We start from the raw sequence: 27,469 nt of genomic DNA, 5'->3' as shown, positions 1-27,469 counted from the left end.
ATCCTGCGGTAACCCCTTGAGTAACTTAAAGATTGGCACCATCGGGCTTTTTTTCAAATGACAGAAAAGTTGAGACTAATATTATTGTTCTCCGCCCACTTCGAAGCCCTAATTTTGAAGATAGAAGGTCAATAATGTGTAGCTGCTAGGTAGCGGATTGTGCTATGTGCGCCTTGTTAGGAAAAGACGATAATCGAAAGAAGAAATCTGTGCGAAAAAAGCAACACGTAAAAAGAGTAAGTCGTATGCGCCACACGTAAACATAGTATTTCGGGAGTAAAAGAAACGCAAATGGTTCAGTTCTATACTAAAAGACGTCTCAAAAAGCGTTTCATACAACTAGAAATAAATAAACATCGTATGCAGATCCGCAATTTACTACCATGTTCATAGCTCGGTTTATGTCGTACTCGTAGTTGCATGTATGCAAACATTAAACTATTATCATGAGCGCACTGTGCTACGTTCGCTTGAAGGCTTGAAAATAACATGAAAGAATGAAATAAAATTCTTCATTATAACACGAGTCATAATATAACAATTAGACAGACACGCTTTTGCTTAAAAACATTTAAAAAGAACATGTTTTCTAGAATTAGAGTAGACTAGAACCTTAAGTAGATCAATAGGCAGCATTTATAATAAGCAAGGGCTTAGTATGAATAAACGTAGTAGGGTAAATATAGGCATAAACAAGAATAACGTATACTTTGGTCCAACGTAATTTTCAAAATGACAATTTATCTGATATTACATGCGGCCACCGATTTAATCTGGACTTTGCAGTCCGCATAGTTTAAACGTGAAACGGATCGTGGAAGAATTTTCGCAGCTATTTCCGTCGCTGCCCAAATAGATGACTGTCCGTTGAAGACATTCCTGAAAGCCTGGCCATAGAAGAACTCATAAAACCAATGTTTGCTAATTCCTTTGTTTGTCATTCGACTCTTGTGTATGGTCATATAAAATATAATACGTAGAGTCTCTACAAGGTCGTCTCATCAAGGAAAGCAACTTCCTTAACTCTTCTTATCGCGGAGGATCTCTTTCTACGAAGATAACGTTTGTGACACGGATCGATGCAATACACAGATACAAGTTAACGTTCATTAGCTATACAGAATTAGAGGCTTGTGAACCTAAAAGGCTCAGCAGGTCTAGCAGGTTTGAATGTTCAAGCAGGGACCGCCTTCAGATGGGAAGAGCTGTGTAGGCTTGCTGCAAGGAAACAACATAAAATTTCAAAAGTATTGTTCTACCATCACGAGAGCCGGCCAAATATTTAGAGGAACAGCCGTGCCTATTCCTTCTCTAGGCCTCGGCCCCCCCTCCCTCGTAATCGAACATCAAGTGATATTGAGCTTACGCAGTCAAGTGTTGTGTTCTTACATTTGTCAAACATTGCTTGAATTGAGGTTACTTTGGTTTGGCAGCTTTCTCCAAATCAACAACGTGACTATAACAATCCTTGAATACGGGCGACTATTGAAAACGCGATAATTTATGTCCGAGCGTTGATTTTTGTGAAGGAGAAGGATTGAATAGATACTAACTTGCATGGTGCCACAGCGTAGTAAAGGTATATCTGTGGCACTCTAACGTTCAAGCAATTTGACGCTGCATCATCATTCAATCGGCGATGGCTGAATGTAAATCGTGAAAAATCAGCGTCAGTCGGATAAATCATAGAAAAAAGACAAAAAAAAAAAGCAGTCAACTCTGAAGTTTGCCATAGCACGACTTTATTCATGCGATAAAAAGCGTTACTGAGTAAAAAAGGAGTAACACTAACATTGATGATATACCTTCATTTTTTTTTTAACGGATCTAATAGTTGTGTCTCGTTTACGGGCACTCTGAAGTGCTCTTCGTCGTACGATCTGATCGCGTCACTCAGAAGATAATTAATCAGAAAAGTTTTGAAGAACAAGTTGCTGATATGTTTGTTGTGAGTAAAAATAGTATCGATGTTATAATTTATGGTGCTCTTTTTATTTTATATGTTTTTACCAGCAAACGATTCTCGCTCCGGGATCCCCACTCTAAATAAATTTAGTCAAGGTTGTTAGTATCGACTGAGCAGGAGAGATCATATTTCCTATTATACTATATTTTTTTTTTGTTTGTTCCGGTGTTGTTGCTTGATTTAGACTGACATAAGTTGCTTTGTTTTGGAACAATTTCACTCACCTAGGCGAATCATAACTGTTAAATTAAGTTGAAATATGGTCGAAGTTACTATTAATTTTAGCTTTTTTTGCTATGAACTTATAGCTTTGGATATATGCGACAATGGGCGGCGAATCGATGGGACGATGTTAGCTTTGGAAAACTATAAAATTATGGATATAATCCCTGAAACGGCGATTGTGCACCGCCATTATCATGGTAGCAAAATCTGAATAATATTAGTTAAATCCAACCCGGTTATCAGCTGGTCAGAAATTTATACACATCGTGAGCTCTACTACAATTGTTGTTTATATATACTAACACACATTATATAGGAAGTACGAGAAGCAACCAACAAGACAGGTTAAGTAGTTTTCGTGACCAGTTCGTAAACAGTACTTACCTTTGTAAGCCTGGTGCCATCTCACCACTACAGGAAAAACAAAAATGACCGAACGGGTAAAAACAAAGGAGGGGTTTGATTTGAACAAAACGGATAGATTACGGATTATAAAAACTGAAAGCTCAATGCATAACCAAAACGTGAATTATAAAACTTGACAGGCCTAAAGTTCAGATAGCAATAGTGCAGAAAGAGAACTTAATAATATTAAGTTCATTAGTAAATGACAAATGCGGTGGCCAATTGCACTTTGACTAAGCAAACTATAAACTTCATGGAGTACTGGGATATTTAGAAGTCAGTTAACGGGCAGATTCCCTCTATGAAGGTGTGTTTTTCGTAATCCTTTAAATAGTACATAAGTGTCGTATCTCAGATATTCTTTTGCATTCGTATGCAGCATTAAGTACTACATTTTTCACTAAAAACAGTTTTATTACAAACATATAATAGCTTCCAAGTAATTGCAAGCCTTAATAGTTGTTATGTTTAAATGGACTGATCGATTAACAAAAAATGTTCGATCTTTTTAATCAACTTTATTTTCACGTCTGATGGAAGCTGATAACGAGATAGATGTTACCATGGGCGATCTATCTGTCCAGCGCTCAAAAAAGCAATCTTTTCTCTATATTTATTTTTTATTTTTGGGCCAAAAACGTCGCTTACGTCAAGTAAAAATTTTGGAAATACTGAGCGTATTAACTATTTTCCGTGTTTCATTTTTAGAACGAATCTGCAGTTGTGTTCGCAGGCAAATAAATCCGATTAGGCTCCCGTTATCATTACCTGGTAGCTTTGCCCTGTGTACAGATATACCGAGCAGTCTCTTCCGAAAAAAGATACATACGCTTTAAATTATTCATCAGGCGTCTTCTTGGAAAGGTAAAAAAAATCAACGTTTCTTTTAACATTTTGTCAAATTTCTGTGCACTTCTCGGACAGTTCTTAAATAGTGGTGCAGTTTTATGAAAAAATTCCGCGGATAGCCCCTCAAAGGGGCTAAGTTTATGCGACGGCGTGTTCTCGGTGATCGATGCGTACCTTTTTGATCACGTTGCAAAAACTAACAAGCGTACTGTTACGCTGACTCACGTCTCGGCATTGGCAAAAGTGTTTACCAGAAATTACTAATCAGAAAATAAAGTATCAAGAAAAAATAAGATATTAAAGAGCATAAAGAAGTATTATAACGTCAATAGCTGATTGTATTGTTGCTATGCCGATTCGTAAATTTGTTGAAAAAGAAAGACCGATACCAGTTAGGCTTCTAGTGAATACAAGTCCTTGACGCTAGACCTAAGAAGAGGTGCTTCCGAGAGCCTTTTTCACATTAAAAAAATAACTAAAAGTAACTAAATAAAAAAGAACACTTGAAAAAAAATGATGCAGTTAGCAGACAGCTTCAAATAGGATATTCTGACAATAAGCTAGCCTGTTGCGTTGGCAAAGAGCAGCGCGACATAAAATAAAACTCAGATAACTTAAATATAAGCAATACATTTAGACCCACGATAATTTTTTTTGGATTTGAGGATTGATATAAAACGCACGTGGGCTTCTGCAACGTTGTTTGGATTTGGCAGTAAGATCGAAGCAGTTCTCATAGAGCAGGATGCACGGTGACTGGCTTAATTGCAATGAGCCTTTGTAGTCATTATTACCGACTACGTACTTAATAACACAATTTAATCACTGTCATTTAGGACATCCGTGAAATACTCTATAAAAAAAAAAACATGTCGTTTAGGCGACTATTATGAAGCGTGTTTGGGCATATTAAAGGAAGCTATTCAGTCAGGGTAAGTACACATAAGTAAAGGTATGCCGCCTAACCATGAAAATGCGGCGCTGTATATGTCGTTAGTGTGGGACGGCTGAAAGCAAAAACGTAAACGTTCACATTTGTTGACCATCTACCTTACTCCCAAAGGATATTTCCTGACTCGTTTGGCGGATATTGAAAGATAGGAGTGGCAATGAAATTTGATAAACTACAGTTTCTGTGAGCGCTTGACGTTTTTCCTTTTTCGTCTGTCCCAGAAATATGCTTAAGCTTGAAAATTCCGCAGTAAAGTGTATCAATGTCTCGATAAGAACTTCTTCGGATAATAAATGGAAGTTAACGCCAAGTTAATATATGCTGTGCTTCACAGTTTGTAATAAACATCATGAATTTGACCTAGCTGGGCAGTCAGCAAATGGGTAATTTCCACATATTCATCATCCATGCTGCAGTCTTAGAAAAGGAAACTGCGATTCTTTCATAAATTTACAAGAAATGTAATTCAGATAGAAACTGATTATGAGTTTTAGCACTTTATGACCCATCATCACCGTGCGAGCCTCCGTGTGTGCACAGCTATTTTTTTTTCTAGGTAATAGCAGATAGATCAACTTTTTCTAGGTAACGCAGAACAGTCTACCTGTGGATTCAGAGAGTCTTTTCCTACATTTGATCTATGTTTCACACAGCTACAAGTCTTACATTAGGGTTGGGAGACTTTAGCTCTGCTTAAGAATTGGTATTAACCGAATAACAAACTAGAAACTGAGTTCCTTCTATCCCTTAGAATCCTTAAACTAGGTTTGTAGAGATATGTGGCCTAAGCTGGTCTGTTTGTAAAGGAAAGCATATACGGTTGGTACAGGGGTCCTCAGTCTAGAACTTTCGCTCACAAGGGTAAGGGGAATCTGATACCATCAGTTAAAGATAGTTATAGTAGTGGGCGCTAAAAGTGTACCTTTTACTCGTATCCTTTGCTGCTTGTTGCCCTTTACAGAGCGATCGGTAGCAGCGCCGAACTTCGCCGGTTAGTTGTGGGTGGAGATTAGGATCTAAGACCGAGCCGGGCCTACAGTAAGACTGTGAATCGGCGATGCGGAACTTAATGTCAAATGGGTGCGGAAAGCGAGACGATTTCTCATTTACTCAATTCGCGTTTAAGAACTAACTTCTAATGTAATTTAGCTCTTCCGTTCGTTCATAATTGACTCGAAGTCCGTTGAAGCTCAGCGATTGCTTTACGGCTGCTTACGCTACCCCGATCTACTAGGTCAATATCAGAATCTGAGTATCGTGCGCGTACACTTGCCGCCACACATCGGCCTTCTACAATTGCTTGTTTGTTACCCTAAAGATCCATACTATTAGGATGTGTAACGAATGATTGGTCTATACTGAAACTTCCTAAGGGCGTTGTCCAATTAGATATAACATCCCACATTGACGTTAGTATGCTACGGGATAGGCGATTGACGTGGCGTTTCTCGTCAAATTGCCCTAGTCTGTCAGAACATACCAATAGATATTACTTTCATCCTGATCTTACATTATTCTGACAGTCCTCTGAGGCAAACCAATTTTCAGTTACCTATACGCTCCGTGAAGTATAGATATCTAGGCGAGCTTCGGACAGTTGGACAACAATGCAATATTATCTCTAACTTTCAATAAAAAAATCCATAGTTTTTCAATGCCTCTTGCGTCCAGACTAGTGTAAATTAATTCGCGCAAAGGAATCGAAGTGGTTCCGTGCTCAGCAGCTTTCGAGTAGATATTAAACTGAATTATATGTTAAAATGAAGGTTTGTGCGCCATCTAAACGGAGTCTAGTCTGTTGAAATGGTTCAAACGTATCTTTAACAATACTTGAAGTATTTTAACAGCTTAAGCCTTGCCTTAATGGTACACATAAACAAAATTCTACTCTATGACGACATATCGTGAAATATGCGCCACAAACTCGCCACCAATGCTTAAACTATGGTAAGAAAAAAAACTTGACGGAATAATAATAAGGGTTTACTTAGTTTTGAAGCTTGACACGACTGGCTCAAAAGCAGTAATTATTTTATGAGAAATCCAACATAAGTCTGCGGCAGTCTAGGAGGAACGCTTTTGTTTTTGTTTTATATTATTGTCAACGAAAGCCCACTGCTGATAAAATCCATGCTTCAGAATTTTTACCGCAGTGCATATTTACGCAGTTCATGGTGAGCTATTTCTATGGTCAAATCAGTAAAACGACCTTTGTATCGCTTCAAGACCCACTTTAAATTTGAGCGTAGTATAAAAACGACTAAATCCACTAACTTATCCTAAGTAAATTATACATTATATCAACTTTCCTAAAATTCATTTTAAATACGATCCGGATGGAGTGTGCTGATTACGCCTGCTCATTGCAAAATATGTCGATCATTATGTAATAATTATCCGACTACCCTAAAAGTCCTGTCAACGACTACATATGCATTAATTAGCCCATGCATAAATGGCGGAAAAAGTCAAGTTAATAGAACAGTTTTTTTAAGTTTATTTTTGGTCAATCGATGCTTCGGAGCTATCTCATATTTGGCTTGACCATCTAAAAACTGGAGTCGAACACGACAAGTATATTTTATATTCTGTGTTTTATAATGAATTGCAACGGAAGTGGCCTCAACACGACTGCCACTCACTACTAATTATCAGTCATGTAGCTGATAAGTATCTCTAGCGACGACAGTTAAGGGGCCGTGGAACTTGGTTAATAATTTGCTTTAGTACATAAAGCCCAAGAAGTGGATAAAAATCTAACTTCGTGTGCCAATGAAGGCTCATAATGCTCTCACCTATGTTTCGGCCACTTACTTGTGAATACAGTTTATTTTGTAAACACAAACGGTCAAAGCCTCTCACATCGTTAACTGCTTCATTTTCTTTTGCTATAATTTTTTATTAAAAGATTATTACACTAGTTTTCACTACTCGCTACGAATCCATGGCTTGCTCCGCATATTATGCCGTTCAGCGTAAATATTTTCCACTTCAGAAGCTTCTCAATACCATTAGACTATATTCATATAAGATTCTTACTAAATAGTTTTCAAATAAAGATAGGCTTCCGGAGTATATCAGCAGCTGGAGCTGAGGTATCTACAGTAAATGCAAACGAACGTAAATAATTCAAATATGGCGGGTTCGTTACTCGCATACAAAATGCCATCCAACTAGACGTGCAGGAACGCCATCTATCTAACTACACCAAAATACGGCAGATTTGTATTATTTTGGTATCAACAGGGAGTTTAGCTGACTACTCGTATTGCTACAGGCGTAATTTTTAGGCTAAAAACGCTAATCGTTCACTCATGTGTTTCAATCATTACGACAAGTTATAGGTAAATCCGGAGCTTTAAACATACCGAAAGATCGTTAAAAAAAAAAAGTTCTCCAAAAACTAGATTAAAAGGAGCAATTTAGATTTGTTATTAGAAACTCTGTATCTTATATGATAAGATGTTCATCCCAATTCTCCTGCACGATTTGTGTGTCTGTAAATAACCCTCTAATTAGACAAAGTATAATTATTGTCTATCTAGACAAAAAATAATTATGCTTAGCTTGTCCACGCATCATTTTATCGCCATTCCTAAACAGACGCAACTGGGTTATTCTTAGATTTATGTCCGTACGAGCGTATATTGCTTGGGTCTATATGAGCCAGCAGAAAACCCAGTAAATAACTAAATAACACACTAATGGAGAGACTACTCAAAAGGTACGCTTGGCAATCACACATTCACTCATACAATCACCTTGAAAAAGCAAGTTAACATATGACCGTGTTTTAGAAACACCATAGTATACACATGGTATCATAAATAGTTAGAATACACACTAAAAAAGAATTACGTAAAAATTACGTCGAAGGACACTAACAGGACAGTCGACTGAAAAATAGTAAAATGAGTTGACTCGCCAACATCTGTTGGCCTTCCTGCAAAAAATGACGGTCACCTGATCTCTGTAACAGCATTAGTTAAGCAGGAAGTCTGCCGAAATGTTCTACATAAATCAGTTGTCAAATTTAAAGGCAGACGACCAATTGTTATCGCAACCGATATAAAACTCACGAAAAATTCGACGCCTTTCACCTTTAACAAAAATGACGATATGCGCGAGAAAAGCGGTCCGTTGGGGCTTTACAGAGTTGCAGAAATCCGACCTCCTATCAAAAACGAAGTTTGCGGCTTTGAAGAATAATGCGGCAATAATAAACCGGCTGGATCGATGATCAGTACAAAAGGAAACATCTATAGAAAATTGGTCTGAGCAGCGAAATAAAAAGCACTACCGTAGGGAAAATTCTCGATTCGCTGAGCCCTTACACGGAATAGGTTTGCTTTGCCCAGCGCAGATCGCCATTCTCAGGCGTTTATCGTAAAGTTAATCATTGGGCGTCAACGGAATATGAAGGCCAACAGCGAACCTGCGAAAGGGGCATACCTAGCGAAAACTATGGAATTGGATGCCTGCATAACGACGGACTAGTATAGAACAAGGGAATATCGTTTAGAATATTAGAAAGGCCATTCTTTTTGTATGAACTATACAATGCACTAGAAACGCGATACCACAATAGTCAGAGACAGATGCATACACAAGGCTTATTATTAGGCTACGAAGGGCAACAGCAGTCATTTTATAGCAATACTCTACAAACAATTGGCTTAACGGTTAGAAGGTGGCATTATGGACCAGACGATGAATGAAGGGCTAACAGACAGTATGAGTGAGTGAGTAATAGTGTAATCATACAAATACGATAATAGATGAATAGAAATTTTATCTGTACATACTTAAACGTGTAGAAAGCTGCCATAAAGCTCTCGACGATATCAGCTAATTATGCTTACGTAGATTGACCGGAATGAATTTAACCTAGCCAGACAAGACCTCTTGGCTGTTACTGGGGGAGGAAGGGGGGTTACACGCTAGACATAGGACTATATCACTTACAAATAGTAGGAAAAGAAGCTTTTACAATCGCTAGTTTAGTTCAAACTTCGTAATTGCTCCAGCTTGCAGCCACTTTGATGTTTAAGGATTTACAACTATTGGATTTTTATGGAATCTTCAAAACAATATATCCTAAAGTCACCTTAATTTTCCTATTTTCCCCTTTTCTACAGTATCCCCTTACAGTATCACCAGTTGAGTGTTTAATGACTTACGAATATAGACCAAAAGCTAATAGAAATAAGGTATAGATTAACGCACTACAATAAATAGGCTTTTAACGATAATGCTAGTTCTGACTGATTTCAACCCCGTTCAAAACAGAATGAACTATGACGTCAATATATAGCTCTTCAGCTTTAATATACGTTCTTAAGAGTAGGCAAACACAGCAGTGCATTGAATGTACCGGAAAAGTGCCTTTAGATCAATGCGACAGGCAATAAACTACGACCAAGGTTTGTCTTGTCGGAAACAGATCGAAGGTGACGTCGGATGATCTCAGATATCTCTGTAACTGCCGTCGAATTCTCTGATTATAATAGAAATCTATTTTGTTTCTAAACGTGCGTATGTATGTTCCTTTTTAGCACCATTGCTAGTGGCTTGACCATCTTGGAAGAGAACGTGTGTATGAGTTGTATTTACGCTTCTCCAATACGATGTAGTTCTGAAACACTTTGACACGTCTGAGGACTTCGGGTGGGTCAGTTATGTTCTTGGGGAACGAGTGTCATAGCTGTTAAAGGTACGTATCGTTTTTATATCACGTGGGTTGCTCTTTGAAGTTTTCTATGCTGATCCTTGCCAGTAAGAAAGCAACAAACGCAACGAACTACAATGTTCCGTTTCGCGAGGCATACAGAACCAAAATGTTTCCCGAGGGAAGCACATAATACGAGTCTGGTACTGCCGTCGGCGTGCGAGACCCTATTTACGTTTGCTATATACAGAAACTGGGTCTGTGCTTGAGGCTTGGTGCGCGCATATATGGCAATACTCAAAACATGTAAGAAGTCGATCATACGTTCCGCCGCTGTACATGATTTATTGGAGAGTTACAGCGACGGGTTTGCTCTTTATGGAGTTCTGAAGACTTACTCGTCGCGGTTGTTGCCGGCATTCCCTCAGGCTGTGAGTCCTCGAAGCTCTCAAGGGATAACACGAAGTCTGTCTAACAGCTATCGAAGCAGTAGAAGACGATTCTAACGATCGATCTGTCTACTTGGTAGATATAGCAAGCTAGGTTTTCTTGTTTTTTAAAGAATTCTTAGAAATAATCGTGGCTGATTGGTACATTTCTTAAAATTTACCTGGTAAACATTTTAGATTAATTATAGTTCTGCTAGTTCATGTTGTTCATTTTTGTTACTTAGAATACACCGCTATACGATTGTAATTCCTTGATTAAAACAAATACTGGTAAAAATGTTTTCTTCATTGAACAACAGTCATCCATCCCTTCCTCGCTAATCACCCTGATGATGAAGGACCGAAACAACAGCGGACACACAAAAAAATTTTTTACTGGCTGACAGAACGGTGATTGTCAGTTTATATAGTGCAATACAGGCTTCAATTCCCATTTATATGCTTTAGAATTTCCCTTATGAGTTTTTTTTTTACTGAGTTGGACGGTCAATGTCCTCATGAAAAGGAACCTAATCCACAGACGATAAGCGGCTAACAAGGACATATCTACTGGATCCGTAACGACCCAGGGAATTTCAAATATTATAATGCGACAAAAAAATTTCTCATGGAATCACATTTTTCGCTACCTGGAAAACAAACGGCCCAACACACAACTGTGTATTTCATCATACGAACAGTGGTTCCTTCGAACTAGAGAGGTCATCTATGGCAAGCATCGTCCTCAAACGGTCGTTTTGTATAGAGAACGCTATTGTGTTAGCGATCATCACATCAAGCGATAACGTTTGGCGCAGTGCATCACAAAAGCTCTGTACAGATTCAAAATTGCATCTCATTGCATTGTGCTGAAGATCTTCACACAGTCGCACGGTCTGTAGACGTAGGCTATATTTCTTATAACATTCTGGTTCAATTTACGTGTGGCAGGTATTCTTGATTTTTGACTTGACTAGCCTATATATACAGCAGCCTAGAACACATCGGGCACGTATGTAACGTACTATCTGAGTTAATTTTCACATTGGTTTCACACGTTTTTATTTGTCGGATTTTGCTAACCGTTGACCAGAACAAGAAATTAGACTGCAAAAGCCTTTGTGGAAATCGTCGTCTAATTCATGATTGGACTGTTAACTACGGATCATGTATAAGATTTTAGCGTGCCGAACCTAAACGAAGAGAAAACGAAAATGACCGCAATAAGAATCAGTTTGTCGGGCTACGTCGACGTCTACGATGACGTGGCGATGATGTCAGTCAGAGCCTGATTGATCTTAACACGGCCATCCAGCTAGCATGGTACGAGAAGCAGCGACAAGCCAATGCAGCTAGCCGTATCTAGCTACTACTACAGGGTGCTTTGAACAGTTTCTACCAACACTGTGTTTTCTCAATGAGGGAGGGCCAGAAAGACCGAGAGCAAACCTACTAAGAGAACACGCGTCTGGCCAGCCGCAACGCGTACATGTTACGAAACTTCAGAAAATGCGTTTTTATGCGATGGTGCTGCCCCCAGCACCATTTGCATCCATTGAGAGCCCGCACCTGGTTCAGTTGTTAAGCAAATCGGGAATTGAACCGAAGTTTGAAGACGGCGTGGAAGCGACAATTAGCAATTTCATCATCACTTCATAATGCAACGAATAAAATACGTGATCGTAGAAAAGGTAAGAAACGATGTGTTGTAGCACGCGGGCCATGTAGAGACGAACGGTGAATGAAATGATTACACATGTACTGCTGCCATAACGAAACTCTATACATTTATTGATTCACGAGTCACTTTAACATTTTCGTTGTTCTCCATGCTTCAACCTTAGGCTTGATGTGCCCCCAGGGACCGAAAGCAACTCAACAGCCCCTATTCGCGAGGCAGAGGAACATGAATGTTAAGGCTGACGAATGTAGGCGGGTACTGGGAAGAATCATCCAGTATTCGTTAATGCTGCTATTTCAATTGAACTGCTGCGACTCAAGTTCTTCTCCGTCTTCAGCCACAACACGAGATGTGACTTGTGGGATTAGCAAATCAGGCTTCTTGAGAAAAGACCTGAGTCAAAGTTAGATGATCGTTGTGTTATATACGTATTGCTAGATCTTCTCTAGGCTATATTACACATATAGAAAATTACTGGTGAATCATTTGTTTAGCCTTTTAGTAAAAAGTAACGGGTTTACAAGAAGGAACTGTAACGCCACATTATTTGTATGTGACTCGGCAATTTATATAAGCGACAAGAAAGTATTTACTTTGGCTCTTTCGGAGCGTGTAGCAAAATGTATAAATTTTCACACTTACAAAAGCGGAAATTCGATGAAAATTGACTGGCTAGTGCTCGTTCCTTTGTACGTGACTCGGCAGCAACTTCAGTTATTATCAAAGTTTGACGCGTTCTTTCCTTATCTACACACATTTTATACACTGAAACAATATTACCATATTCAACTACATAAGCATTGCGTGGCATTTGGCCGCCTAAAGATATTTTTTAGTCTACGCACTAATAACATAATCCCCAATGACCCAAAAAATGTCTCTTTTCCAAGCTATCAAATGCTGCTGACTACTTTATGTTACCCGTCAACTTTGTCGTCTGTTACTGCAGCTGAGCACTACAATTATTAACTGTACCTATCTAAAAATCATAGGCTGCAGGCCTGTTTCGAGCTAACTAAAATAATGCAAGCAGAAAATAGTTATAATTAGTACTATTGCAAAGAGTTAACCGAAGGCTTTAAGTTCAGTGAACAGCTTTTTATTAAAATTTAATATATATACTACATTTCTCATATGGCAATTTATATTATTCATTATTCAGATGAGTCAGTACGTTCTTTTTGGGCTTAGCCCAGTTATTGCAGATTCACTCGTATATATCTGTTTGTGGTGCATATTTAGGTATTCATGATTCCCGAGCGATTCTCAAGACTCTAAAAGCCCGCACTGTTTAGCTGGGATACTTCGGATCAATTTTGAGCCTCCCAAGAGTTTTTGTACGACTAATGGAAGTTAGATTAAAGTCTAACTCGATTCAAGTATTCGAAATCTCCATAAGCGGAACAAATCGTTAAGTTATAGTGCGTATCCAGTTCTGACTTCGGTTTAACAAGCTACAATGGCGATTGCAACTATGTATGCAAAGATGGCTACGGCATCTGCGTTCTAGTTTTTTCGTTTAATGTTCGATACGCGGCAAGCTACATTGAAAAAGCAAAAATCTATTGAAGTTGAGTGCGCAGCTATATTAGGGTACTGGTCCCTTGAGCCAAGTGTAGAACGAGCGTTTTAAGCAATGCAGTCTAAGGCAACAATACGTTTAACAAGCTAAGCTAAAAAACATGCTGACAATGCAAAACAGTGGCTTTGTGGTGATGGGGGTTGTCAGGGATCAAGGGGTCGCTGCGTTAGAAGTGACTCGTTAGCAGGGAGTGAATTTTCTCCTTTGATGCGCTTCATTTTTTTTTTCTTTGTAGGTTGCCCTCTTTCACTATTTGCGTAAGCAAAAGTCGTCGCAAAAAAAAAGCGTTAGAGCAATCGGTCAACGTAATTATCCGTGCGAAGAGTTTATTATAATCGATATCTTAGTTGCTAGACAAGTAGGTATCTTCATTGTAGCTTTATTCGAGCACAACTCGTCGTCGACGGGGCTTGAACTAGTAAGCTTTGGTTTCTTCAAGCCAGAGATCTAGTTGTCCAAACCACCGCGCTAAGTAGATATTTTTAGAGCGTTTTACAAGAACAAGTTTTCTCATCTACCTGAAACAACTTGAAACTTTTACAGTATTGTCAAATGTAACTATTACACACTTGATAAACATATGTTTCGTTTCGATCAATCACATTATTATTCAGTTGAAATATCATTATACTGCCGTCGCTACTTGAATTATGCAGTAGTGCATCATATTTTTGGCGGTTAAATACCCACTTATTTATTTCGAGCACTACGTTTACGCTGCTTGATACTACCCTATAACTTTTTCCAATCAAATTCAGACCAAGGCAAAATTTGCTTTGAACCTGAGCTCATGTTCTGTGTCATAGTTACTGTTTTCGTTTGTTCCTTACGGTAATTTGTTGTTTCGTCACAGTTCCCTGACGCTTTGTTTCAGGTAACCAATTACGTTAGCTTCAAGCTCTCTCTATGAACAATTCCATTTATTTCTATGATTTTGGAACGACATAGGTTTAAACTTCCATATTTATACACACCTGTTGACCTGCTCGAGAAACAGATAAACATTCGAATTTGTATTGTTATTAATTCCGTTTCCATAAGATTATATCACAATTGGTTGTGCGGCGAAGACGATTTCTTTCTCGAAGACCGAGGCTAAACATATGAAGCTTTCCTTCTAATCTAATATCTCACTTGAATTTATTTATTGTTTGATCGCTAGTTAAGACTTTTTAAAAAGCATTGCAAATGGTTTACTTTATCTATTTAGTAGAGATTCCAATATCGATTTTAATTAAGCTGGCGCAATTGTTATCACTCATAATAAAATGCTCTGTTTTTTTTTCACTGGTTACTCATATTAATACAAATAGAATTTAAAATGGAAAAAAAAATAGTTCCCAGTCAAGTGCGTTTCTTCTGAATATAACTAATCTTGATAACTTATTCGGTTTATAATGGATTACCATTTATCGATTAGTGTTAATGCCCATCAGCTTCCTTTTCAGCTTTTGTATCATACGCTCAGTGACGACTACCCCACATGCGTGTCCACGCCAGCACGCGCAACCTACCAAATGAGCGAGGCAGCAGGATTTGAGACAGCAGGATTATATATATAAATGAAAAGAAAGAGGAATGGGGGGGGGGAGTTAATAATTTAGCGATGCCAACTTGGCCTTAGGAGAACAAATGAGTCGCGAACTTCTTATTGACCCCCAGACCGGCCTTCCCTGCCCAATGGCTCAGCATTTATTTCTTTCACACTGTAAGCATCTTTTCGGCTGCATCGCATTTTTGGAGGCTACCCCTCCCATGTACGAATTCGACTGGCAGGTGATCGAATGCAACCATGGTGTAACTAATCGTAATTACTATCATAAAGGGTGTAACAATTATGGAAAATAATAATACTTCAATCGATCTTCCAATTCCGATTCAACCTCAGCTCAATTTTATCGGACATCAACAGAGACGATCTGACCCCAGGTTTATTATTTGACATATTAACATTTCTACTTCACACTCATATAACAAAAAATACATGCCTACAAACCCTGCAGCTCTATTCTGTACAACGAACTGGGAAAAACCTACTTGTTGTAGCTCGAGATAAGATTACGGCAGATTTGCTTGGGCAGCCCTTCGGAAAGCCTGTCTTCTAAGCTATGTGAATGAAAAACACTCTTTCACACTACGTAAACGGCAGAGCAAAGAGCACTAGAAATGTATCAATTGTAAATTATCTAGAATAGCACTATGGGGCAGTGGAAAGATTTACCTCACTAAACTTATAGAGATATAAGTCTCAAACTTCAATCATGTTTGCTTCACACAGGAGGTCAGCCCTTTAATAAAGAGCTAACGCAGTTTTCGGCTTGGACTCGAGACATTTATTTACATCAGGACTAATCATTTCCTGGAGAGAGCTGTGGGAGCTAGCGTTTTGAACAACAGTTGACTCTTGAAATAAAGTTTGAGTTATCACACCTTCGTGATTTATATCAATCTAGTTTACAATTCAAGTTCTTTACTTGATGTCCTAGCATTTGCGGCAACAGACAGGCCTCGAACTGTTATGTGGTAAAGTCACGGATGTGTGGAAAACGTAGATCGAACCCTTTTATAAAAGAAAGAGACCGATAGACTTTCCCTGGAACTTCACTTCCCCGATACAGAAGCGCAGCTTGATGGCCGCCGTAAAAAGGGCATAAAATTACAACAAAAAAGGGTGTCTACGTCATTGTAACTAATAACTATGTCCAGTGTATTATTCTAAAGCTTTATCTTTTTTTTTTTCGAGATGGCTGCCAAAAACATTGTTGTATGAGTATTTAACAGGTATTAAAATTTACCATTATAGCTTTGAATCAGTATCTCACTTTCGGAAATATGTGTTTTGTATCGTAATGTTTTCACCGATTATCACGAACATCTGCTATTTGCCTGGTTGAAAATGTTGGATCTGTTTAGCAATAATATATAGACCACTGCGTCGAATTATTTAGATTCTTAAAATCAAAAGCATTACCGACTATTATTTTTTCTATTTCCAAAGTGTTATTTTTTGTAAATATACCATCATCGTTCTATCGAAATTATTAATAAAAACATTTTTGCCGATTTTTCTATATGACTACCGACAAGATTATTTCATATTATCGCGTAGATTAACAATAAAGCTGCTCGGGTGGAATTTCTCTAGCTATCGAACAGTTCTCCGAACCTAGTTCTAACCCATTTTTTATTTGTCCCCATCCATGCAATACTTCGTAAAACTTTCGTACTTCGAAAAGGTTTTAAGAAATGGAAAAAATAAGATTCTTAACGAACTAGCACAACAGGCATTTTTGTTTTTTACTAGCAAGCCGAACTTCCATCAAGAACAAAAACAATGATTTTCAAGCTAAAATTGTTTTGTTGAAGAAATCACTTGGTTTTCTTTTAAAGTGAGTGATCAAATAATATTTTAAAAGGACTGGGGAATTAAAGCCATACTAATCCTATGAGATCGACATTTCACGGAATTCTGAAAATAAAGCATTTGTGAAGAGTTATGACTGAGTTTCTCAGGACTTGTCATAAGCTTCCTTTAAAGCTTCGTTTGAGCGACCCAAAGAACGCGATTTCATATATAGAATTCTCTCTATGCTTAGATTAGATAATTTTGCCCAGTCTTCACTCGTATTGGCGCCGTGCTAATTGTATGACTGCACTTCTGTTCCGCGGCGCACCTTCCTAGCTTGAAATAAGCTTTTCAAGCTCGTGCCTTTCCATCGACTAACCGCTTATCGATCCTTGTCCCTGTGCATTGAAATCGGTGCTAACACCCCTTTTCACCTCTGCTAAGTTATGTTTGCTTGATATTTTTATATGGTGCAAAATATCCCTTTGATAGTTTCTCGCTATATAAAAAAAATCCTTTATACCCTGACATAAAGCTTAGCGATGTATGACCATTTTTTGAGGAGCCCATTAGACCCTTAAATGCCAATTGCTTAAAGTCTTAAATATTAAGAAAATCATTAAAAAGATTGTTGGCAATAGAGGACCCTGCATGAACGAGATCTGTTTATATTTACGGGCACCGAAAATATACAAAGAGTCAAATAAAGTCCACCCGGTTTTGGCATGTTTAGCGTTTAACACAATATCTAAAATGTGCTGTGGAAGGTACAACTTCGCAAATTTCCTTCGTTAATAAAACAGGCGGTCTTAAAAATCGCTTTAAAAATAACAACGATATTCTTCTAAATGATCGAAACGAGTGTTTTTTGCAGAAATTCTACATAGCGAAGATGTTCAGAGAAATGTCATTAATGTACGGTATTTCTTACAAATAGAGTTTGTTCTTAATCTGTTTTTCATTATCTATTTTGATTAACCCATTGATTCTCTGAATGCAGTCCTAATAATGACTATATGGATCATTTAATATCCTCTTTACAGTAGATTCAATACCCAAACACAAAAACGCTACTAAACCTCCTACACGCTTAGTAACATTCTAAAGTTATCTTAAGAATCAGTGGTTACTTTTTATCTTGTTTGAATTTTTCGATTGGTTTTTTTTTTCTAGAATGCATAGCTTATTTTTCAACGCTGTCGATATAAGGGTTGGTAGGCATTTTTTTAGTGATGTATCGGGTACCAGGCGGCGTGGCGAAAATGACAGTAGAGGAAAAGCAGCAACAGCTTCGGGAAAAATTTCCGAATAATATTCAATCACCTCATGTTTATTTACGTTTTAATCATATTAACTATCTCTTCTAGCTTCTACTTATTATTCTGCTTATTATTCATTTGTAATGCGATTGTCTGCATAGAGTAAGGCGCATGGATAACTACGTGCAGCATCTGCCGTTTTATTCCTGAGTTGAGGAACAGAAGTCGAAATATCTCAAATATGCATCCATATGTCTTTGTATAGTTCCTTCTTATATGTTATTATACTATATTATGTTCGTCCTAATAATTACGCTTCAACTCCTAACGTTACAATTTTTACACAGACTCCAAACTACGAACAAAGCTCGTTTAACGATTGGATTCGACAATGTTGGCAAAAGGAATAGACCTCGATCTTGTATCATTATGTGCCCTACGGCGTACAATAGGATGTCAAAATTATATAGAGGCGTCGAACAAGTCCTATACAACGACTAACTACAGCATACGACACTCATTATATTAAGACATTAGATACGCCCTAACAAATATTTTAGAATTGGGTACCTTATCTGTGCTTGTCTATGACAGCGTACGGTCGATTTCTTATTAAATCTCTTTTAGCTGATGAACTTAAACTGTATTATTATTATATTTCTGGGCCTATATAGCTAACCATCGTTGGTACTTTAGTGTAAAGACTCTAATGACTGCAGACTCAAATGATTTACCTCTCTGAAGGCAATAAATTTGCCAATTACTGCCTTTAAAATCATAGTTGATTTTAGTGTTTTACAAGCGCTATTTTCGAAGGAACGTGCTAGTTACCTATATCTAGCTACCTATATCTTATATCAGTGCATTCGTCCACCCATTTACTGCCAATATAGCCAATTGCTCCGTTAATCTTGAATAATAATTAAATAATATATTACTTGAGAGTTCATAGGTGCTATCTTGACGTTCCGCTTTAGACCTGTACCTATCTAAACGAATAAAAGGGTAACAAAGGGCCGCCGCGTAAACATTGTTTGACCATTTCCTTTATACGGACTCGATTCGAAGAATTCGATTGAACGTCTTTTTGGTTACTCGGATACCTATCAAACTAAGTACTAGGAAAGCTAGCTATTGACTGTCATACAAGATAATGTGATCCTTTGGTAATTGAATGCTGATCAAAAACCTCCTATATCAATTCCAGCCCTCATTGTCAAAAATCGTTGTTAGGAGCAAGGTTTTATTGTAACACCCATTCTCGTATATATCCACCACGTAAGAGTGTATCACACATTTTATACCTCAAAAGCATATTAAAATGTCATCGTGTCGCTGCATAGCAGTGCTGAACAAACTAGGAGACATTATAACTACGTATATTTAAGTTTACGTATTAATAATAGTTACTTGCTATTTAACCTTGTACAACGCTAGAAAAAGTAGATGAGAACCGGCATGTTTCTAGCGTGCGCTATCAGATAGTGGAAGGCCCAACGTGAGCGTCGATGCTACAGCTTCCACTTTGTTTGCCCAAACGTCTTAGATAAAAATTCCCTATCCTTCATGGAATCCTACTTGATCCGCAGGGATATTTCTATCTAGCGACTCTCCAAAGACCAACGCAAAATAAGACATAACACAAATAATAAGCATCCCACAGTTAGTGTGGGGATGACCTCAGTCTATACAAGATTTCTATATAGTATTTATAAGTTCACGAAGGTTTGTTGTAAAGCTGCCAGCAACCTTATCCATACAGATCCTGTCTTTTTTGAGGTTTGAGCCGGGAGCCAACCGAAGTGCTTAGTAAATCATATTCCAAATTATGCGAACCCTTCAGGTTATTTAATTCGTTAGCTATGTCTGACCAGCGTTGAGATAAACAAATGTTTTATCTGCAGCAGTCCGCGTCGTGGAGTGGTCAGTATCGTGCAAAAAATACACAATGAAACATCAAGCTCGAATCAGCGTATGCTTCTACGCCCAAATTGAAATCTAGTAGACACGAGTGACTAGTTGAAAAACTGCACAAAATGATATTTATTAGGGGCTGATAGGTAAACCAGATTATATTGTATATTACAACACTCAGTTTATTGTATTAGAAATAACCTTACGCAATGCTTATCCAGCAATGGTAAATAAAATGTTTACTATAAAATCCACTGAACTTTTCCTAGCCTTCAGTTAAATAAATGCAATGAAGCCTTTTTCAGACAAACAAAAATATATGTTATGTAAAATCATCGTGTGGTCGTCAAGCGTTCTCTTTCAGAGTACGCGATATTCAATTCAAACCCCATCATATGTACTCGAGCGTCTCTCTAAATGTCGAACTTACCGTTACAAGTATGTAGTAGTGGAAAGCCGTTTCTAACTTGTCTTTTTACTTATTCATTTAGTAACAACTCGATTCTGTTAATTAGGTATCAGCTATGGGATATTAGATGAATAATTCTGTGGGCCCATCGCGGAGTTAATATTTATGAGTTATTGGGTAATGGAAGCTAAACAATTGTATTTCTACATTCTGACTATTTCTTGGTTTACTTTTGGTCCTGATTGCATTACCTCTGTGCGTCCGGTAGGTGTTATTAACGCAATACTTACTGCATGACACCATCAAACATTTCACATAATCTATTAAATGAGATATTTCCATATAAAGTTTAGATCACATGACGGCTGAGGGGCACCCACACAGTTAAGCATGTTTGGATTTGGATCTCTTAATTATCGTTTTACTAGGGTCATTAACGTTTTACTAGGGAACAGATTGATGATCGTTCCGCTGCGTGGTGGTTGTCGCTGGAAATTTCCATTATTCCGCTCTAAATGTCGTCGGTGGTACCGTTTTGTTGTCTTTTCAAGCAGCTAAGACCATCTCTATTATGGAACGTTAGCGTAGCAACTGACTCAAAATTCGTCATAGAGAATCCCTTTAAGCAATCCGAGATCTCTGCTTTGCAGCTCCTCTATACGCGTGGATATATACTACAACGATGTGGTCTTGTCGAACAAGAAAGTCGAATTATGTTTTGCATCCTTCGTGCATTCGAATGCCATGTCACCGTTTGACATCTGAAGAGCAGTTGAAGGTCGTACATTTGAGAATCTCAATGAAAAGGAAGAACGAAGTCTGAGTGTCATTGCAGTCCCCCGTACAGCAACTGTGCCGTTTCTTTTATATTCTTTTCGATGTAAAACGCAGCTATCTTGATCGACCAGCGACGCTTGTAATAGAAAAGATACTGAATGTTGTTTAGAGATAAGAACACAACTACTTCAAACTGTTTCAAGTTTTGTGTCCCGCATCGTCGTTAGACATAATTCCATTAGACGGCTGGCCCCCAGCACGAAATGAGGTGGCTCTATACCGCGGTTCTAACCTAGACCACAACGCGGCCTAAGACTAGCAAGCAAACACGTCACCTACTAACCTATCATGGGGACACTAGAGATGATTGAAGTTTTGTTTTGCAGTTCTAACTTTTTTCGTCTATCTAAATCAATAAGATACCATGCTTAAAAATATAATAACAATTATTATCTTTAATACGTATGTTTTCATGTTAATACACGTAGAGGGCAAGGAATCTTCTGGTAACTTAAAACCTGTCGACTCAACCTAAAAAATATCGTACACTAGGTTTGGTCTTATCCTATACAATCAAGATATAGAGAGAATACACCAATCCATGATGATCAGAAAACTAGAATCCAACGAGATAACAGAGAAATGACCTATTAGCGCATGCTTATCTCTATACAAGCCATCCACCGTAGTAATAAGCGGTGCACATTTGGCGGCGCCAAAAAAGCCCGAGTTGCGTGTTTGTCAATGTTTGGATAAGTAACATTACAAAACATTGTTGTAATCCAGCGACGAACAAGCCATTCCCATCGGTAGAAAGACTCCTATGGGAGTAAAGACAAACTCACACTGAAGCACTAAGTTAATTCATTTACACAGTTGAGGCATTTACAAAAAGAGCTTGCTGAGCATTCAACTATCGATAGCCTCGCCCTCCCCCCCCCCATGCCGTTTAGAAGTTCGATATTTGGTCGATTGTACAAAATAACACTGAATGACTAATTTTGACGAAGGTCTGATGACTGACAGCCCCATTTCGTCAATGTCTTCAAATGTCGTTTCAGACGAGCTGATTCGACATTTGAAGATACTATCGACCCGGAGGGTAGCAGTAGCACCTCTACAACAAAGATGATTACTTCTAACAGTTGCAAATTTGTCACCAGTATAGCAATTTAATTTATAAACCACCACGAGCTACATAAAGTAGCGAAAAATTATTTCATAGAATATTTATCAGACAATTCTTGTTTTGGTTCTTCGATTGTACCTTCTTCTATTCCAAAGCTACATTTTCAAAGGCATTCTAAAATAAAATTTCGTTGAACAAATAAAGCGGGTTGCTTAATTTATCTATAAAATTGCCCATTTCGGGCAATTTTATAGATAAATTAAGAAAATCAAGTGGCCTTAGAGTAGAATTCAGCTTAGCAGGAATAAATAGAGTTGTATATATAAAGACATTGTAGCATGTCCATATCGCAGGTATCGACAACATGTGAAATGAGGTTGCTTGAAAAAAAATTTGACGATTTAGTAGAATAAAGGACAAAATCCTAGTATTGATAAGTGCACCTCCTATACATCTATTGCAGCTACGCGATAGAAGAGCTTTTGACGAATGCCCTATTTTAGTTTTATCCTTCCTATGGCATCGATTGTTCACAGCGGAAGTGTGAAGTAGATTTTGGCCTATAGATACCTGATTTCTGATATATACCGTACTATTGCTTCAGTTTTGAATACCTTTAGACGACAACACACAAACATCTCTCGAGATTACATAATTTTCATTCATTACGCGGCTGTAGATCTTTTTGTAATATTCATAATCAAGAATTAGAGGAGTTGTGGCATGTACTAGGTTCTGAATCTTGAAATTTTATCTTTTTACATTGATAAGTTATAATATGTAAATTATAAACCCTTATTTTTCAAAAACATGAGGGTTCAACTTTCGCCAAAAATCTCGGCTACACAATGTTCCTTTAGATATTTTTTAAATATAGTTACTGCCGCTGCCCATTCCAGCGTTTCATTTAGTACTTGTTCTGCTTCTTCATGATTTTCTTGCTTCGATTTTCCATCTTTTTATTGCACGCTTATGTCCGCTTTTACCTGTCTTGCTGTTTCGCAGCCGCGCATGCTGTCATAACTTAGACTCGTTGCGATTTTCCCACGCTCGCAAAAGCGGATGAAGTCGTCGAAATTATCGTTTTGCTTTGCCAATACTATCTTTCGCGAACTACACTAGATGACCAGAGTGCTACACCCGCCTCTCACACGGCGCCTCCATAGGACCCCATTTCATTACGTACACCGCAGCACTGTGATCAGTGTACCGGGCTAGCAGCTCGGCGCGCACTGCTACAAACCTGCCTATTTATCTACGCAGCTGGCAGTAGCACCAGCAAAAACGATGGTTTCTTCATGCGCCCTAAATGTTCAAGCGGATTTTTAACTCTAAGGTAACTCGATGAGTACAAGTAGCAAGGAGCCAGTTTTCAATTTTTTGTATCGCGTACGATTTATTGTCCGTTTAAATTTCTGACTAACATCTGTTTTCAATACGTAGCCGGTCCGTAAGCCTCGCTGGAAGCTACCACCCACACACGAGTAGGTAGAAACGTTCTCAATGAGTTTCACGATACCAAGTTGCAGCTAAGAGAGCCAGCGGAACGGCCTCGTCTTCACCTCAGATTTTTCCAGTTCTATCCTTCGCAGATTTCTCACAATGGAATAAGAAGAGATGCGCTTCTTTCAATAGTATGTCTCCTGAGAGTGACTGGTACACGGACCTCCTTTTTGATATGTGCACGAATAGCAAGTTTGATATAACGTAGACAATAAGGACAATACAAAAAATTTCTACAGGCTGACGTTGAAAACTCCCTCTTTGTTTTACATGCTAGCGCCATGGAATGCTAGAATAACTCACCGACGTAATACCTCTTTAACTCCCTTAGCGAATTGTTTTTAAGTGCATAATTACTCATCAGTTAACATGCAATTATAAAAAAAAAAAGAAAAAGAAAAGCGTATTGAGAAAAAGAGTGTTCAACACTACTAATGATTTCCAATTGCAGGAAATCTTCATGTAAAACAGTGACCAAATGAAGCTTTTAAAAGAATCTGTAGACATGAAGCTACAGCTGAAATAAAAGCATCGGCATTAACCGAGTATGTCAGGCTTCTGATCCTTATCCAATCAAGGTAACCGAAATCTCTGCTAACTATCATATTTTCAACGACATGTGAAACGAGCCTATCATATGTTACTGTCCTGAGCTGCGAAAAAGGCTTGGAATGTCCGTGTGTTGAAGTAAAGCGCTCCCACAGCGCCAAAGTGACAGACTATGAAGAAACAAATTTGAAGAATCTTCTTTAAAGACTAAGAGACTTCATATGTCTCCAACTAGATTATTGTGATAAGATAATTTCTATTATCGTTTGGCCTGGTTCTTGGCACAGTTACGTTATGATCACTGGTATTTCGACGTACATGAAATAAGTTAACTAGTACGTAAGCTAGGAAAGAAGAACGAAATAACTTCTAACTTAAGTTTTATGCTGGGTTGTTTTAGGTGCGATCTTCTTAAAAGAGGGAGAAACAGAGTTACGAGCGGCGTTCGAGCACGCGATCGAAGTGCACAATTACCGCGATTCACACTTCTCGGTGGCGCCGCATGTGGAACTAGTAGAATCTGATGATCCTTTTCAGGTCGCTAAAAAAAGTAAGCAGGAATTTTAAAGTAAATTTCAGCCAAAGGTAATCTACGCTACTGCAAAAGAAAATCTAATTTTTCAAATGTAGTATTTACAGGTAATAGACCATTATTATAAGATCTAGATCTATGCAAAGTTCACCAGATACGTCTAATAACTTGTTGCAAAAATAGGATTATTGTACAAGATGTCCAACTTAGAAGATCCGCTTTTCTTCACGCCTATCCGTACAACCACGAAATTCTGCTCTGAACACCTTTGTAAATGAAATGTCATCTTCTCAATCGTTTCTTCATCTTAGCTAGTAGCCAGTAATATAGGAAGTAACACTGAGTACTGATGCACGGAAATTGTAAACAAATACATAAGATAAATGTAATTTACTGTGACAAGAATTCAGCTTCCTAGCTGGAAATAAACCACGTGTACTGATGACCGTTTCAACGAGGACGAGTTAGAAGGGTTGTCCAGAGTTATTTAGCCATGGAAGATACAAATAAAAATAGCTGGATGCACGTTCCGTTATCGTTCACGCACTACTCAGTGCTCTAGGAACCCCTCGACAGCTATGTACTTTTGATTCGCGTACCATGTTTTGTTGTCAACGTCTGATTTAATAAAATCGATAGTAAACTTCATGACGGTACCTATCGCATCGTTTAAAGTGCTGAAACAGTTGACGTTACACGAATCTAGGGATAAGAAGACTAGAACTATTGCTCGATTCGGTCCTTTTCGATCCAGGACAGTGTGGAGACTGTACGTTGTTGTTGAGGCACCACGAAAAACTACGGTCATCTGACGGCTCTGATCACTTCTTTTTTTTTCGGCAAAATTTTCGTAATAACAAATGGCGGTGATGTCCATTACAAGTATAATTTCAAGCACAACTAACTGTGTCCGTTTAGGTAACAAAATATATCCGACACCGTTACTAATGTCACTTTTTCTCCTGTTCGACGCCCGTCTCTTGTTTGATCTTTTTCTGTAGGGTAACACAGACGGACCTACGTCTCGTCTATGGCGACAATGTGTTCCACGATTGTAACGATAGCTACTGCATCGATTCTCTGTAGTATCTCTGTATCTCTATCCTAAACTCAGTTTGTAAGGAGCCCACACGCTTTTGTTCGCCATTTTCAGTGTTTTTTTATTGCAATAACATGATACGTACTTCGGGCACTCTCACACGGAACTGACAAGACGTGCATTGTCCACGGTTTGTTTTGTTCAAAAGCTTCCGTAATGACAGCGACTCGTTTCCGTTTGAGATCCTGAGGCTTAGTCATCTCTTTCATAATCCTCAACCTTTCAGCTTTTGTTCCTAAAGTCAATACGCACCAGTACCAAAGTATTGCTTTACTAAAAGCCTCCTTGCCGGATCTCTTCTCCAATTTTAGACGAATTCAGCTAGTGCTTTAACCCTTATCATCTCGATGACGTTTTCAATTGATTGGGCTACTCATTACAGCATCGCTGATTTCCACAATGTCGACCCAGTTTCATAGTAACAAACAGTCATGCGTCACAGGACTGCACATAGATGCGATGTGATAAAACAATCCCGATTGCAAAGTAGCAAGACATGTTTATTTCTATTTCAAGTTTGTTTAACGTCGGGCACTGCCGTTAGACGTTCGATCGGATTATCGACTTCCGATACGAAGGGAAGTGTGTCTATGGCCGACTACGAACTTAGGCCCTAAGATTAGTAGCCAAATCAGTTATCACGGGACACACTTATTTATCCGTAATCCCTTTTATGTCTACTTTCTGTTCGATACGACACAGATATAATTAGTCTATAGAATTAAGTAGTTATCAATTCGCCAGCCAGGGTTTTCAACATTACTGATAAGCCGGGTTAAAATAGCTCTGGAGACCGAAAGTAGATGGCTCCGCAGAGATTTTTACGGGGCGAAAACAATGGTTTTGAATAACGCTTCGAACACTTGACGACAGTACACATGTCTGTTTTCGTAATAAGACAGGCATACCTTTTTTTGGCTATTGTCGTATGATTGACACACAAGATTTTTGCATGGGAATAAATTATTTACATGCTGGTTTTTAGAATTTACGGTAAAATATCGTTTTTGAGATTTAGTACACGTCTTTATCGTGTCGAAGATAACTTTTTTTTTTTTTTTGTTTTCTTACGTGAAAGGTGCGTATTAAAACATTCAAACAATGACATCGAGTGTCTATCGTACTGATCCCCGTACTGTGCTCATACACTTTTAACCTTCTAAGTCTCTCAGTACCTTTTTTCAAGCTTGGATACG

The 27,469-nt window shown here is 38.3% G+C and overlaps 1 protein-coding gene across 1 annotated transcript in view; it reads left to right on the top strand.

Annotated features, from left to right (window-relative positions):
- Nucleotides 1-27,469, top strand: part of LOC111271410 (glutamate receptor 2) — a 113,626-nt gene that overhangs the window by 6,136 nt on the left and 80,021 nt on the right. The window contains exon 2 of the mRNA XM_022852160.2: nucleotides 25,043-25,192. Coding sequence (XP_022707895.1) covers nucleotides 25,043-25,192 — 150 coding nt within the window. The remainder of the gene's footprint in view (nucleotides 1-25,042; nucleotides 25,193-27,469) is intronic.

Source organism: Varroa jacobsoni, unplaced genomic scaffold (assembly GCF_002532875.2).
Source record: "Varroa jacobsoni isolate VJ856 unplaced genomic scaffold, vjacob_1.0 contig00584, whole genome shotgun sequence".
Taxonomy (NCBI): Eukaryota; Metazoa; Arthropoda; class Arachnida; order Mesostigmata; family Varroidae; genus Varroa; species Varroa jacobsoni.
This window is presented reverse-complemented; position numbering and strand designations above follow the sequence as displayed.